At 39.9% G+C, this 14039-nt stretch overlaps 1 protein-coding gene across 6 annotated transcripts in view; it reads left to right on the forward strand.

The window, feature by feature from the left end:
- Positions 1–3953: 3953 nt before the first annotated feature.
- Positions 3954–14039, forward strand: part of PDE5A (phosphodiesterase 5A) — a 149810-nt gene continuing 139724 nt past the window's right edge. For 2 of the 6 annotated variants that reach the window (XM_021101650.2, XM_021101654.2), the window contains exon 1: positions 3954–4666. Coding sequence is in view for 4 of the 6 variants with exons in the window: in XM_021101648.2 (XP_020957307.2) it covers positions 3974–4095 (122 nt within the window). In the remaining 2 variants the exon portion in view is untranslated. Of the gene's footprint in view, positions 5539–14039 lie in introns of all 6 variants that reach the window. The other 4 variants (XM_021101648.2, XM_021101652.2, XM_021101649.2 and 1 more) reach the window with 2 other exon arrangements.

Here is a 14039-nt window from a genome sequence, read left to right on the forward strand (position 1 = left end):
ATCAATAAATTCTCATTAATATATTTTATCAACCATTAATGATTTTTTTTAAATTTAATTTTATTGAAGTATAGTTAATTTACAATTTCATGTTAATTTCTGCTGTACAGCAAGCTGATTCAACCATACATATACCCATACATTTTAATGATTTTTCTAATTACATGATTCCTTTTTTATTTATTAGTTGGCATTTTACTGTAAGGAACATTCCCTTCTCTTCTATTTATTTATCTAGTTGTTTATATCAGTATAGAATCACAGTTCCAAATCAATGACTTCTAATTTGTTACCATCAATATATATTTTGATATTCCATTTGCTTGAGATTTTTCCATTGAAAGCTCCTTTCAGAAATGTCCTCTGTTGTTCTGACATGTTGGCATCATTTTTAAGCCCTTCTTATTTTCCAATAAAACAAGATCTTACAGGCACGGTTTGTACTTCCCCTGTCACAGACCTGGAAATCTTTTCTCCAGAAACTCCTGGTTTCTTTTAAAGTGGAGAATGGAATTTAGAAGTCAAATCTGGGTACTAAATGTACTCACTTCCAAGTGAATGTCATTGCTTCTATTATCTCTCAGAAACAGAGCTGTAATATATAGAGATAAATTTAATAAAATACATGCAAGACAGGTACACTAAAAACTACAAGGCCAGGGTTCCCATGTGGTTCAGTGGGTTAAGGACTTGAAGTTGTTTCTGTGAGAATGCAGGTTTGATCCCCTCCCTCACTTAAGGCTGGTTAAGGTTCTGGCATTGCTGCAAGCTGTGGCATAGATGCAGCTCAGATCCACTGTTGCCACAGCTGTGACACAGGCTGCAGCTGCAGCTCTGATTTGATCCATGGCCCTGGAACGTCCGTATGCCACAGGTACAGCTGCAAAAAGAAAAAAAAAAATAAACACTACAAGGCGTTGCTGGAAGAAATTTTAAAAGACCAGAATAAACGGATAGATATACTATGTTAATAGATTCTAGGACTCAATATTAATATGATATCAGTTATGAAGATGTCTTCTGCTTAGCATCTCACATGGTTGCAATCAACTTAATGGCTAGGAAAGTGTTCTAATCTGAAGCTTGACTGGGGAAATATCTGCTTCTGAGCTCACCCCAGCAGAATTGCAGTTGTAAGACTGGGGGATTTATTTCCTGGCTAGCTGGAGCTCCTTGGAGGTTGGAGGCTGGAGGCTGGAGGCTGGCAACAGCTCTTAGAAACTGCCTATATCTCTTTGTCATGTAGGATTTCCCCTTACGATGTGCACACACACATACAGAATTGATTTTTAACTTTCAATTCCATTTCAATGTCAAAATGAGAAACCTAGATCCCATTATATGTGCAAATATAGGTACTCAATTTTCTTTTTCCTAGAATATACAGGTTTTCTGCAAGGAAACAAAAGATTTAAAAAAGGCAAGGCAGGAAAGATGTCATGACTTAAAATTTGTGTTCTCTTTTTTTGGAAAAGGTTTTGTTTGTTTTTTCCTGGTTGTATGACCAGTGCCTTCAGCAGTAAGAGATAGATAAAAGTCAAATCATGCAGAACCTTATAAGCCATGTTGGAAGTTTGGGCTTTATTTTAGTACAGTGGGAATCCATTGGAGGCTTTCTGTTAAGTTGTTGCATGTTTATTTGTCATAAGTAGCATTAATATCATTTTTCAAGTTATTTCCTGGTTGTGTTTATTACTTACTCATTTTCGACTTATTCTAAAACAAGATTCAAGATGCCTTGGGCAATCCATACCAGTAAGTTAAACATATATAAAATAATCAAGCAAATTGGGGTTGAGAATAAAATGGAGCTAGGAAACAAGAGGCCAGCATGAGACCAGTTCAAAATATGCTTACCTTTAAGTACTTTAAAGTTTCAAGAGGTGTTGTTTTATCTGAGTTTTCTAGAGTCTAGAACAGGCTGAAATGCCTCATTCCCCAATCTCTGGTGATATGCTTACCTCAGATAACAGGCCTTTACAGTAACCCCCAACCCACCATCTATACCACACAGAATTGAGGCTCACTGATAGGAGAATCCATGCATTGTTTTTCTTGCACAAATTTTTCAGAAGCCTTCCTGATTTCTGATAATTTAACCACTTCAGAATAGGAGACAAAAAGGACATATGGACATATAGTGCTTGTTTATTTAATCAAGGTAGCCAACCACTGCAAATGATTCAAGGCAAAAATTCACTCCATTAGTAGGTAAGTAGAATTTTAAATTATCATTGACCTCCTGAGAGAAGAAATGCATAGATTTCCACAGGGAAGAACTGAGCACTGAGGAAAAAGTCTCTAGTTTATCAACACTCTAATCACTATCATAGTAACAAATCAGAAGAGAAATAACATTTTAAAATCTGATAAAATTTATCAAGCATTATTTCACCTCTCCTTTGCTTTTTTTTTAAATTAGTTTGTGGCTACCTGCATTCCACAGTAAAATTTCAGAGAAATTGAAATTATAAAAGGAAAATTATTTAATGCAGGAAGTGTAAACCATTGCATTGAGGGATTAGAAGACATTTTTTTAAAGTTCTCATATTATCTATTTAATTATGTGTTTCTATGTAGTGAGTAATGTCTTACATTCTTGCCAAGAATATTTTGAAAGGAGTTTGTTAAAAGTATGTCAGCTAAATCACTTTTGGTATATCACTGCTAATGGTGTCGTTCACACGTTGTGAAACACAAGGCTCCAGATTTAATTCTGCCAAAAAAATTAGGTCACTGCAAAATACCATATTAAAACTCCAAATTCGGGACAGGGAGATGGGAATGAGGATAAAGCAAAGGAAGACACCAATTCTTTTTTGTAAAATATGGTAGGTATAAGACAAATCAGTGTTGGAAGACTGAACCTTTTTAAACAGATACTTTTTTCACAGTGTGTATGTATTAGTTTCAATCAGTACGAATCAATTAATTTAAAATTGGGCTAACTGGCTGCTCTGCACTGTACCCGGGTAGTGCCTGTACTCTCAAGTTAACTGAATTGTATGGAGATGCCCCTGTTTTCTGACTTCATGCACAAACCATCCGTGATTACTGTACTTCAATTTACCGTTTTCTTTTTCCAAAAAATCTTTTTCCAGTCAGGAAAGGGAGATTAAAGTAAATTAAGCCTTTGATGCAAAAACATCTGATTTATAGTTATTGTTGTTACTATTATTAACAAATTAAGCACAGGAATGGCTATGTTGGAAATAACCCACCAGGACCCGCAACTCTATTTTGGTGACACACGCGCCACATGCGCCACATCTCCTTAACTGGCCCCGTCGTTACCTGGGGTGCTTTGGGCCATTGCGCTGGCTGGCCTTCTAGTAAGGTGGGTACCCGCTCCTGCCACGCGCTGGGCTGGCGGAAAGCGAGGGGGGACAACGATTGTTCTCTCAGGCCTAAGAAAAAGCGTCCTGGCTATCACCACCTCTCACTTTTCGGGCTCAAATCCCCCCAGCTACTGCTTTCTGAGCTTGGGGTTGGTCCCCACAAGGCGACTTTCCCTTTCTTAGAGTGGGACCCTCAGCGAACACACCCACAGTCACCTTTGCGCGCTCTTCTGGAGCCCGCTCAGCACACAGCGCACCCCAGCGGCCGCGTGGCCTCCTCCTCTAGTTCTGGCCACTTGGCTTCCGGAGAGCTCGCCAGTCGCCGCCGCGGCAGCCTTGGAATCTGGGGACTCGAGAGACTTCGAGAGCCAGTCTGGGCCAGACCCCTGGGAAGGCGCGGGGCTGCTGCACCCAGCCCCGCCCGCCACACCTGAGTGCGGTGAGGATTGGGAGAGGCGGGGCGCGGCAGAAGGCTGGCCCGGTTCCTGAGCAGCTTCGCCGAAAGCCGGCCTGACTGGAGCAGGGCAAAGGAGGAGGGTCTCGAGACAGAGTCCTGCTCCTCCGAGGGAGGGACCCCAGCTGGGGTGGAAAACCAGCACCAGCCAGCCCAGCCGCAGAGACGCGCCGCGCTGATCATGGAGCGGGCCGGCCCCGGCTTCGCGCGGCCGCAGCAGCAATGGGACCAGGACTCGGTCGAAGCGTGGCTGGACGATCACTGGGACTTTACCTTCTCTTACTTTGTTAGGAAAGCCACCAGGTAAGAAGAGGACCCATGGAAGACCCGGCCGGGGCATGGAGCGTGGCCAGGGGCTGGTCTCTCTCCCCTATTGAATTTTCCCTGTGGTTACCCATTAAACAGCCTCCGCTCTCAGGCCCTTTGCTTTTGAAGTAGGTCCTTGATCCTGTTACAGGGTAGAGACCTCGACTTTAAGGCGAGTACATTCGAAAAACCAAGCGTCGGATTCAATCTAACTTGTTCACAAAAGTTCAAATACGAAAATGTACTTGCCGACCCCCCAACTCCACCTCACCCCACCCCAGTAGCCCTGATATTCCCTGGGAGCAAGATTATTTTCCTACATCCGCGCTCACGGGCCTTGCTCCAGCCCTTCTTTAGACTCCTGGTTCCCCTAAATCTCCTTAGCGAAACTAAAACAGTTTTTGAGCCCCTTCCCTGCAGCTCCGGAAGCACCATCTCCAACGCCGTCCCTGAGGCTCCGCTCCTCCCCCGTCCCCCTTTGCCCCGGCCCTGGCGGGGCGGGGAAGCCCGGGTAGGGGCGAGACCACGAGAAAGCCCAAAGGCAGCAACATGCCGGAACCTCTCCGAAGTGAGTGCTGTCGCCGTTTGCCCCCTTCCAGTCCCCGGATTGTCCCGCGCTCCTCCTTCCCTTTGCTTTTTGCTTGCAAGGCGGCGCCGCCGAAAGGGTTCAGCAGTGGGGTTTGCCGCGCGCACACAAAGGACGCCGGGGAAGCGCGGCGAAGAGCAGACCCTGGGGGGGCGGGCAGGTCCCGTGCGGCCCTAGGCGACCCTAGAGGTCAGCTCTCCTTGGTCCGGAGCCAAGCGCGGGGCGGCTTCTGCGGAGGGAAGGGAGGAGGGAGCCTGTCCTTTGGGAGGCGGCTGCGCAGCGGACAGTCGAAACGCGCGTGGGAAACGCTCGAGGGAGAGTTGAGGAGGATTGAGGCTGAAGCCCAGGGACTAGGAGGGTGGAGCGGAGAGTGCGTGGCGGGCGGGTGCCTCGAAGCCTGAGAAGTTTGTGCGAAACCAGGGCGCGGGCAAGTCTGCTGCGCGCGGACTCAGGCTGACTCCTGGACGCACTCCTTTGGGGGAAGGGGCCCGAACTTCACCGTCGCCGACTGGGGGCAGCGGGTGCTGGCCGCCTCTGCCAGGAGGGAGACGCACGCGGGACGGTGATGGTGGAGGAGCCGGCCGGGGCTGGGCGCTGGGCTCCTACCCGCCGGCGCACGGCCGCGGCTCGGTTGGGCGCTCCCCGCCAGGGGGCGGCGCAGTGCGGGGCAAGCAGGCGGCGGCTGGCGGCGGCGCGGCGACTGGGGTGGTAGGGGAGCGGGCTTCGAGTCACCGGCCTCACCTGGGCACGTCGTCGCCCCCGGAGCCTCCAGGAGTCCAGGGTCCGCAGAGGCCGCCTGCACTGCACCTCCAACTTCCCGCTTTTGCTATGTTGCCTTTTGGAGACAAAACAAGGTACTTCTTTCAGAATCCCCTGGCCTTCCCACTTTCCCCGGGGGCACGGTGAGGCCCGGGTGCTGGGTGGTGGCGCCGGGGTCACGCCGGCGGGACGATGCTTCATTGAAAATAGACCGTATGACATTTTTGTCTTCCTTGACTTTCCTGAGGATGTGTTACCTTTAGGTCTTGGTTGGAGCTCTTTTTATCTGTGTCTTTTAACGAACATTCAGAGTTGGTGTCGATTTGATCACTCTAGGGGGTTTTTAACCGAGGCGATGGTTTCGGAGGACCTATCTTATCTTTTCTGTTAAATTACTCCTCCCTCCTTTAAAAATCCTTTCCCTCGCTTTCGCCTTCCAAAAAATACTAAATCTGTAGCGACCAGAGGATAAACCCTGAATGCACAGTGGTTTCTTTTCAAAGGGCACTTTTCTGCGAGTTTGGGGTGAGGCAGGCACTAAGACCATCTAGGTCTGGAATTATCGATTGCCTGAGGCCAACAGTTTTAGGAGGTCACCCCTTCTGAGGCCATCTGTCCCCGGTTTCCTTTCACCCTTGCACACTTCCACCCTTCCGCCCTTATAGAATTATCGCGCATAGAATGAGTGGGTGGGAGAACTGGGCTGATATTTTAAGTGTGTGTTGGGGAGGGTGTTCTTTAGAGATGTTCTTTGGGCAGATTATTAAGGAAGAACAAAATTATTTTAAAATCAGTATAAATATCCTTTTTCTTTTTTCTTCCCTCTCCCTTTGAAAACGTACATTTGGGATTGTTTGGCGGTAGCTTTTAACTCATACATAAAAACACTTCACTTTCAGAGCCTGTCAAAACTTTGAGAGTAACATTTTTTGGTGAAATAAATGGAAAGAGTTAAGTTACATTTCTTTTCATATTACTTTTTCCTCCCAAGTCGCATAGGATTAAAATTCCAGTTCTCAAAGTTACACTGCTTAGTGTAAATTTTAGATCATCTGAGACTCTATTAAAGGCTTTTTTCTCAGGGTTTTTGTATTGTTGTTGAGAATAGGCTGAACGCTTTCTGTGATACATACATGTGTATATAATCTTAAGAGAAGTGTTTATAATGAGTATAAATTGGAAAACGAAAGTGTAATATATTCAAGAGTAGTGCAGGCCCTCAGTTTTAGGAGTTACTAAGAGCTGAAAGTTGTCAATGTGAGGAATATAATCTAAGACTTGTGTGTAGCCAGAGATTTTCAAGAAACAATATTTCAGTTTGAGCTTATATTTGGTGGCATTAACTGGAGACCTGAAATAAGAATGAGAGGTTTGGATATCAGTTGATTATAAAAATGCCAACCTGCTCAATCCAGTGTGATTCACTTGGTTGTGGTAAAACCTTATTGCAGACACTGTAACTTCATAGCTAAGTTTTGGTTTTTTGTTTTTGTTTTTTTTAATGGGAAGCTCACATTAGGTTTTTTTTTTTTTTTTTTCTTTTCCTAGTCTTAGTATGTGTAAAATGAGTACTGTAGAATGTGCTTCAGGAAACCGGTGAAACAGAATAGTTCTATAGAGGCCTTTGGCGTGTTTTAAGATTTGAAATAAATTTGGACCCATCTGCACCTGTAGACAGGCCTTGTTGGTAGAACTATTTCTACTTTATTTGTTTTAATTGTTGTTTGACATTAATGCTTGCTTCTCTATCCTATCCTTAGACTGATTCATCTGCACTCAGTAATAGTCATTAAACAGAAGGAAGATTCTGGTACTCCTAAAGGCTCCTTTAAACAGCTGTGAATTTTGGTTAACCTTGAAAGTAATTATTGCCATTATATTACAATTGTTTCCTATAATTATCTTCAAATACAGAGCTAAGCACCTCCTTAAAAGCTATAGCTTTGAGCACAGAAGTAGGTTCTTTTTGGCAGTCAAAACCCGTTTAGGTGAATTTGAAAATGCCACTTCAGTCGTAATCTATTGACATAAAAATTAATTTGAGACTAGGAACTACAACCAGTAGAAAACTCTCCCTTGCTATTGTAGAAAACTTGACAGTCCTACAGGCCTAGATGCTATATGTTCATTAAGGGCTTAATGGTCATGTATTCACAGATAAAGACTTTCTGGTACTAATGCCACTTTAACAGCTGTTGTTACTTTTGACAGCATGTTAGAATAATTTACCTTTCATTAGTTACGAATCAGCTCTGTGATTGTGGGATATTGTAGGGGTAATATGATTGACTTTTTATTGCTTTGTTTTGTGTTAGGCAAAAGCTTGAGACTATTTGGCATATACTGGAAATAGGAGATATTAAGTAAGGACAACTTTTTATGACTACTTGGATCAAAGTCCAGAAACAGAAGTTTTACACTCCCATGTAGTTTTGCTCTGATAGACTTTTTATTTGACAATGCAGAGCTGTGGTGAATTAGTTAATGTTCTAGGTCCTATGTTTGGGATTCTTTCTTTCTTTTTAAAATTTTTTTTCTCATCTCTAAGAGCTGTAACTTTTTATGTGCAAGATACTTAGCCTAAAGTCAGTTGATGAGTGTTAAATGAATATTGCTACTCAATCTTAAAAATTACTGTTTCCAAGATCATATAGTAATATAAACTTTTCACAATTTTCATATCAAAGAATTAAGCATATTTTGTTAAGCAGTCACTAGTATTGAAGATAATAAAACCCTGTGGTTGTTGACTCAGCCTGGCTTTGGTATTAGTTCTAATATTTTTGTTATGGTAATTCTGGTGCAGTAATGTCCTTTTATATTTGTATTGGTTGTAACCAGGGTCCGTATATCCAGCTCTCAAGCACCTTTTTGAGCCCTAAAAGTACTCATGTGGGTTGAATTTGGTTAGGATTGAGTCTGGAAGGATCTGTGGGAGCTCCTGAAATGATGTTTCTCATTGCTCTTCTATTACTAGAGTTCTCAAGGCTTTATATTATTCAGTTCCATTTTAGAGCCCATAATACAGGATCATGATTCCTAAAACTGCAGTAGAATTAATACAGTAGCAGTTAGTCATAGATGAATAACTCAAATCTGTTTGCTTAGTATGACACAAACTTAAATAGACTTGTGGTGCAATTCAGTAGTTTTCTCAGTTTATGATACGAAGGTATATAAAAATTGCCAATATTTTCATTAAATCATCTTAGTACCTAAAAATGAGCAATTTTTGGCATTTTGATTATGTTGTGCAACAAAGTTTCCTTCTTAAATAGTTTCTCCTAAAGAAATGATTTGAGTCTGGTCTCTAATATTTCTTTTAAAATATTCACAAGTGCTTACAAGTTATATTGGTAAAGTTTGTACCTTAACCCTTGTCTGATTACGGAGAATATATATTACTGAGATACTTCCCTTCCTCTAGTTTTGAAAACACGAATTAACTTAAAACTCTTGAACTTCCCTGTGCATTTTAATAATGCTTGAGAAAGATTTTTCATAATTGAAAAGGCTAAAAAAGAACTACTTGGTATTTATTAACTTATCCCCAAAATATTTTTCAACCTATTAGTTTCTTAAACCTGTAACTATTGTATGAGTTTTTGTTCTTTGTTCTCAGGACTAATTGTAGGATAAAAACCCTTCCTGGGATTAGTAAGGACTGCGGGGCAATTAAATAAATCACAGTTGATTGATAGGGGAGAGTTGAAAAATGACTAATTTTTGAGTTTATGATGCAGACTAGCTACTGACTTTGCAGGACTTCCTATGAGATTAGTTTAGCTGGACAGATATAGATTCAATTGATCAGTGTTATAGCTGATTGATGGGACCTTGAGAATATCTGTATATCTGTTAAATCAGGTTCTTGGTTTAAAAAAAAAAAAAAGTGCCTGTGAACTACAACCTAAGAATAAAAATTGAAGAAACTCTTTCCACATGAGTCATTCGTTTGATATTTAGCTCTGTAATCTTATTTACTGACTTGGTATTCTCATTTTATTTTGAATCATATTTTTTTTTCCGTGGTGTGCTTTATTCATTTTCTCTAACTGGTAGGAATTTATACTTATTGCCAACCAAATATTTAAGGCAGGTAAAGCAAACTGAGTGTTACGTTTATAAGAATTATTCTGATAATTATTGTAAAAAGCTTTTTTTAAAAAGCTCATACATATATAAATATAAAGCTCATATATATATATACATATATATATATACACACATACAAACTTCCATTTATAGTTTGCAGTGAACATGCTTTTTAAAGTCTTAGGTGCCACTGTTAGCTTCTGTATTCTTTGAGACTTTTCCCTTGATTCTGAATTGTAAAGTAAGATTAACTATTTGCAAATTGTCTTCCCTGAATAATTTTATTACATCTAAACTTAGTAGAGAAAAGATCTCCATCTGATATATCCCTAGTGATAACTATAAAAAAAATCATTTCTGTTTTCTGTTGAATATGCTGAGGTTATAAGAAAATATCTTGATTTTTTTTTTTAAACTGATGAAATAACACACACACACACACACACACACACACACATGATCTTTGGACTTTAGAGTTAGAGGGAATCTTGTAATCCATTGTTTCTCAAACTTAACTAATGTTCCCCTGTTAAAGAAAGACATTCTTACTGATTTCCTGTATCTTAGTTTTTGCAGATTAGTTTGGCTGTGAAATTCACCTGATGAAATAATTTTGTCAAGATTCTGTTTTACTGTTTATATACCTGCCTAATCTATCCTTCCTTCTTTCTGTCCATCCGTCCACCCACCCATCCATCCATTCATCCTCCCCTTTGTTGCCGTTATTCTCCCGCATCCTACTTCGTGTGCTGGAGGTTTCTTCTTGGCAAGTTTATGTGGATCTTAAACTTCTGATGTTTTAGAAGTAACTTCTTATCCATATCAGTCCATCTCATAATTAATTTGGCTTTGCTTGCATCACTTACCTGCTCTGAACCAATCATTGTGTCCAGAAGAATAAATAGGATTGTCTTACTGCTTTGCTGGGGCAGGTAACTCATAGTGTGTTGTATCAGTGGGGGAGGGGAAAGGCCCAAAAGAAAGTGATGTGAGTGCACCCAGAAGTTCCAGATATCTGCCATACCTATTATTGACTCTTATTTTAATGTTAGTTAAATGTGGAATTCTTAAGAGTAGGTCTAATTTAATCATAATTGTAGTACTTAGGCTACTTAGGCAACTATAATACCAAAATAAATATATAAGTTAATTATGAATGAAATGATAAAACCCTAGCCAAATGCAAATTGACAGCATTCATTAAGTCACCCTTGCAGAGTGAATATGGCCCCTACTGCCTGATGGGGGTCTGGTGAGGTCAGCTTGCCTTTGCTACAATTGCCTTATGATGATTCATTCATTTCTCCCACTGGGTCTCTCCTAACAATCACGACGCTTTTAGTCCTATACCACAGTATACCAGCTTTTGGGTTTTATTGGCTTGGAAGCGTATTTGCATAGTAAATCTATCTCTTTTATTTTCTCTTTATCCCAGAACTGTTGGGTGGCAGTGTGATTGTAAGCACAAATATAAACCTGACCACTAAAATTGCAGGATAGTATTTGGTTATAAGATGTTCATCCCAGTAATTTAAAGTATACTTCTTTCACCTTTTCTTTTGGTTTTAATTGTCATTAGTGTAAAAACACAAAATTAAATCATTTCCATAGAAAAAATGCAGATCTTCAAAACATACTTGCTTTGGACTCTCAGGGCTTCTCATACCTCAGATTGAAACATGCCAGTCAAGTCCAGTCTCTCCCATATCTAAGCTGCAGAACTAATTAGTTTACATATTTATAGCATAGATTTCAGTTATTAGGTTTTCTTTCAGATATAAGTAGGTCTCCTTTAAGGAGCGTTTTTCATACATGTGGTTGTATATGCACGGAAAATTACAAAACGTCTGTTCCAACTGTCCGTCAAATTTGAATATAAAACCATATGAAGCAGTTCGCATTTTATTTATATATGGTCCCAGTAAGCCTCTCAGATGTTTTCATAGCTGGAGAAAACTTGGAAATATTAAATAACTTTAGGTAGCATTCATTTCTAATCCATGCCAGAAACATAGTTATGTTACTTACTATAACATCAGAGTAGAGATTATTGGAGGAATCACTTGGTGGTGTCCCAGATCTCCCATTTCATTTAATACCCTGTTATACTATGTTAATCTTTTATTTAAGCCGTTGCTTCTTAAAGGGGATGCTATGCAGCATTTGATAGTGCCATTGTTTGTTGTGAGAAGCTTTTCATGTATTATATATTATAGAATGTTTAACATCCCTGGGCCCCAGACAGTAAATGTCAGGAGCATTGGATCACGGCAATATACATTTCCAAAAGCCCCCCAAAGGCTCGCACCACTGTTTGGTTGATACCACTGTTCTGAACCCTTCAAAATTTATTTCTATTTATGGTGGTTAAGGGCCCCAGGTAGGACAGATTTAAACTTCAACCTCATAATTACCTCTAAGAGTATGACCTTAGGTACTTTATCTGCTTTCTCTATAAAATGGAAATATTAGCATTTATGGTTTTTATTGTAGGTAATTAGTTGTATATTTTATCACATTTATTGTCAGTTTTATTCTGTCTTTGATATTTTGAAGAGTCATCCCCCAAATTCTATAACTTATTTTTTAAAATTAAGTTCTGAGTAGTAATAGAAAAACAAGTTATGTTCTTATACAAATTTTCATCAACTACATGTTCTGCTCTTAATCTTTATGCATTAATCAAAATTATGTCATATGTAAGCATAGTTATTGGTCTAGGGAGTCTGTTTTTTCAGTTCCAATTTGAGAAAATGCTAACATTAAAAAACTTTTTTTTTTGCGCTCTTTGTATAGAGAAATTAGTGCTTTTAAACTAGGAGCTTAAGAAGAAACAAATGGCTAACATCTAGTTACTCTGTAGAAATCCATGAATACATTCTTTTTTATTTATTTTCTTTTTCTTTTTTTTTTTTTTAATGACTGTTCCCACAGCATATGGAGGTTCCCAGGCAACGGGTCAAATTGGAGCTGTGGCTGCTGGCCTACCCCATAGCCACAGCACCGCCAGATCCCGAGCTGCATCTCTGACCTATACGACAGCTCATGACAACACCATATCCTTAACCCACTGAGTGAGGCCAGAGATCGACCTGCATCTTCATGGATGCTGAGCTACAATGGGAATTCCCATTCTTTTTATTTTTACAAGAAAAATTCAGTTGCTTTTGAAAACATACTCCAGTTAATGTTCAATTATTGTAAAAACAATAACTATTACATATTAAATACTGTTTACCATATTCTATGCTCTCAGTTAATAGGCATCATTTCCCTTGCTTTTCTTAAGGACCCAATGAATGCCATTATCTCCATTTTATAGAGAGAGTAAATAACACACCTGATATTTTATTCTTAGAAAGAAACAACTCTAGGTTGAAGCCTAAGTCTGTCTTACCTAGAGCCCTTAACGGCCATTCTCTACTGAAGTTCGGTATCAATATTAATGGAAGCAAAGCAAAGCAAAGGCTCATAGATTTAATGTTATGAGGAGTTTAATTCAGGAAGAGCTTGGTTTCTTGTAGGCTGCTTAATGTGCAAGCCTAATACTAAATGAGGTGCCTAGAGACTTTGCCCAAGTGGGTTTCATTTCTATATATAATTTTTAGAATATAAAAAGTGGAAACTCTCAAATCACATTTTAAAATAGAGTGGCTGAATATTTAGGTACTAGACTGTTACAATTATATTTTTAGTATTAGAACACAAATACCCTAAGTACAGTATATTTTCAAAGAATAATTCAAAGCTACATTATTTTAGGCAAGAGTACAAAACACATTAAACTATTTGCTTTACAAATAGGTTTTATGTAATTATGTTTTTGACTCATGAGAATTATGCTTATATCAGAATTTTACACTGCAAATTTTTCTTTTTTCTTTTCTAGATGCCAAGAAGTATTCTATAAAACCTAGACAAAGTATTTTAATTATTTTTCCCTTTCAGGGCATTTGGAATACTGAATATGTTTTTTTGTTTGTTTGTTTGTTTGTTTTGTCCTTTTGGGGCTGCACCCGGGGCGTATGGAGGTTCCCATGCTAGGGGTCTAATCAGAGCTGTTGCTGCCGGCCTACACCACAGCTCACAGCAACACTGGATCCTTCACCCGCTGAGTGAGGCCAGGGATCCAGCCCACAACCTCATGGTTCCTAGTTGGATTCGTTTCCCATGCACCATGATGGGAACTCCTGAATGTGTATTTTTAAAGGATTTCTGTCTTTTTAAGATGAGTGAACTATTTAATGTGTTTAACTTCAGTAAAAAAAGAATTGCGGCATAAAGTCCCTGTGGACACAGGTGTGTGTGTTCGTGTGTGTGTGTGTGTGTGTGTGTGTGTGTGTGTTTTCCTTTTGCTAATCATATTTGAAATGCCATGTGAGAGTTTGCATCCCCCTCTGCTGTCAATACATTTTTGTGTATCCTATATAATATTTCTAGATAGCAGGTATTTGTAATAAGCTGTGACTTGTCTAGATTAGTGGAAAATATATAGAATAGA

Source organism: Sus scrofa, chromosome 8 (genome assembly GCF_054392235.1).
Source record: "Sus scrofa isolate SSC_HxYL_T2T_F1_AM1 chromosome 8, Sscrofa_HxYL_maternal_Yorkshire_Landrace_v2.0, whole genome shotgun sequence".
In the NCBI taxonomy this organism is placed as follows: Eukaryota; Metazoa; Chordata; class Mammalia; order Artiodactyla; family Suidae; genus Sus; species Sus scrofa.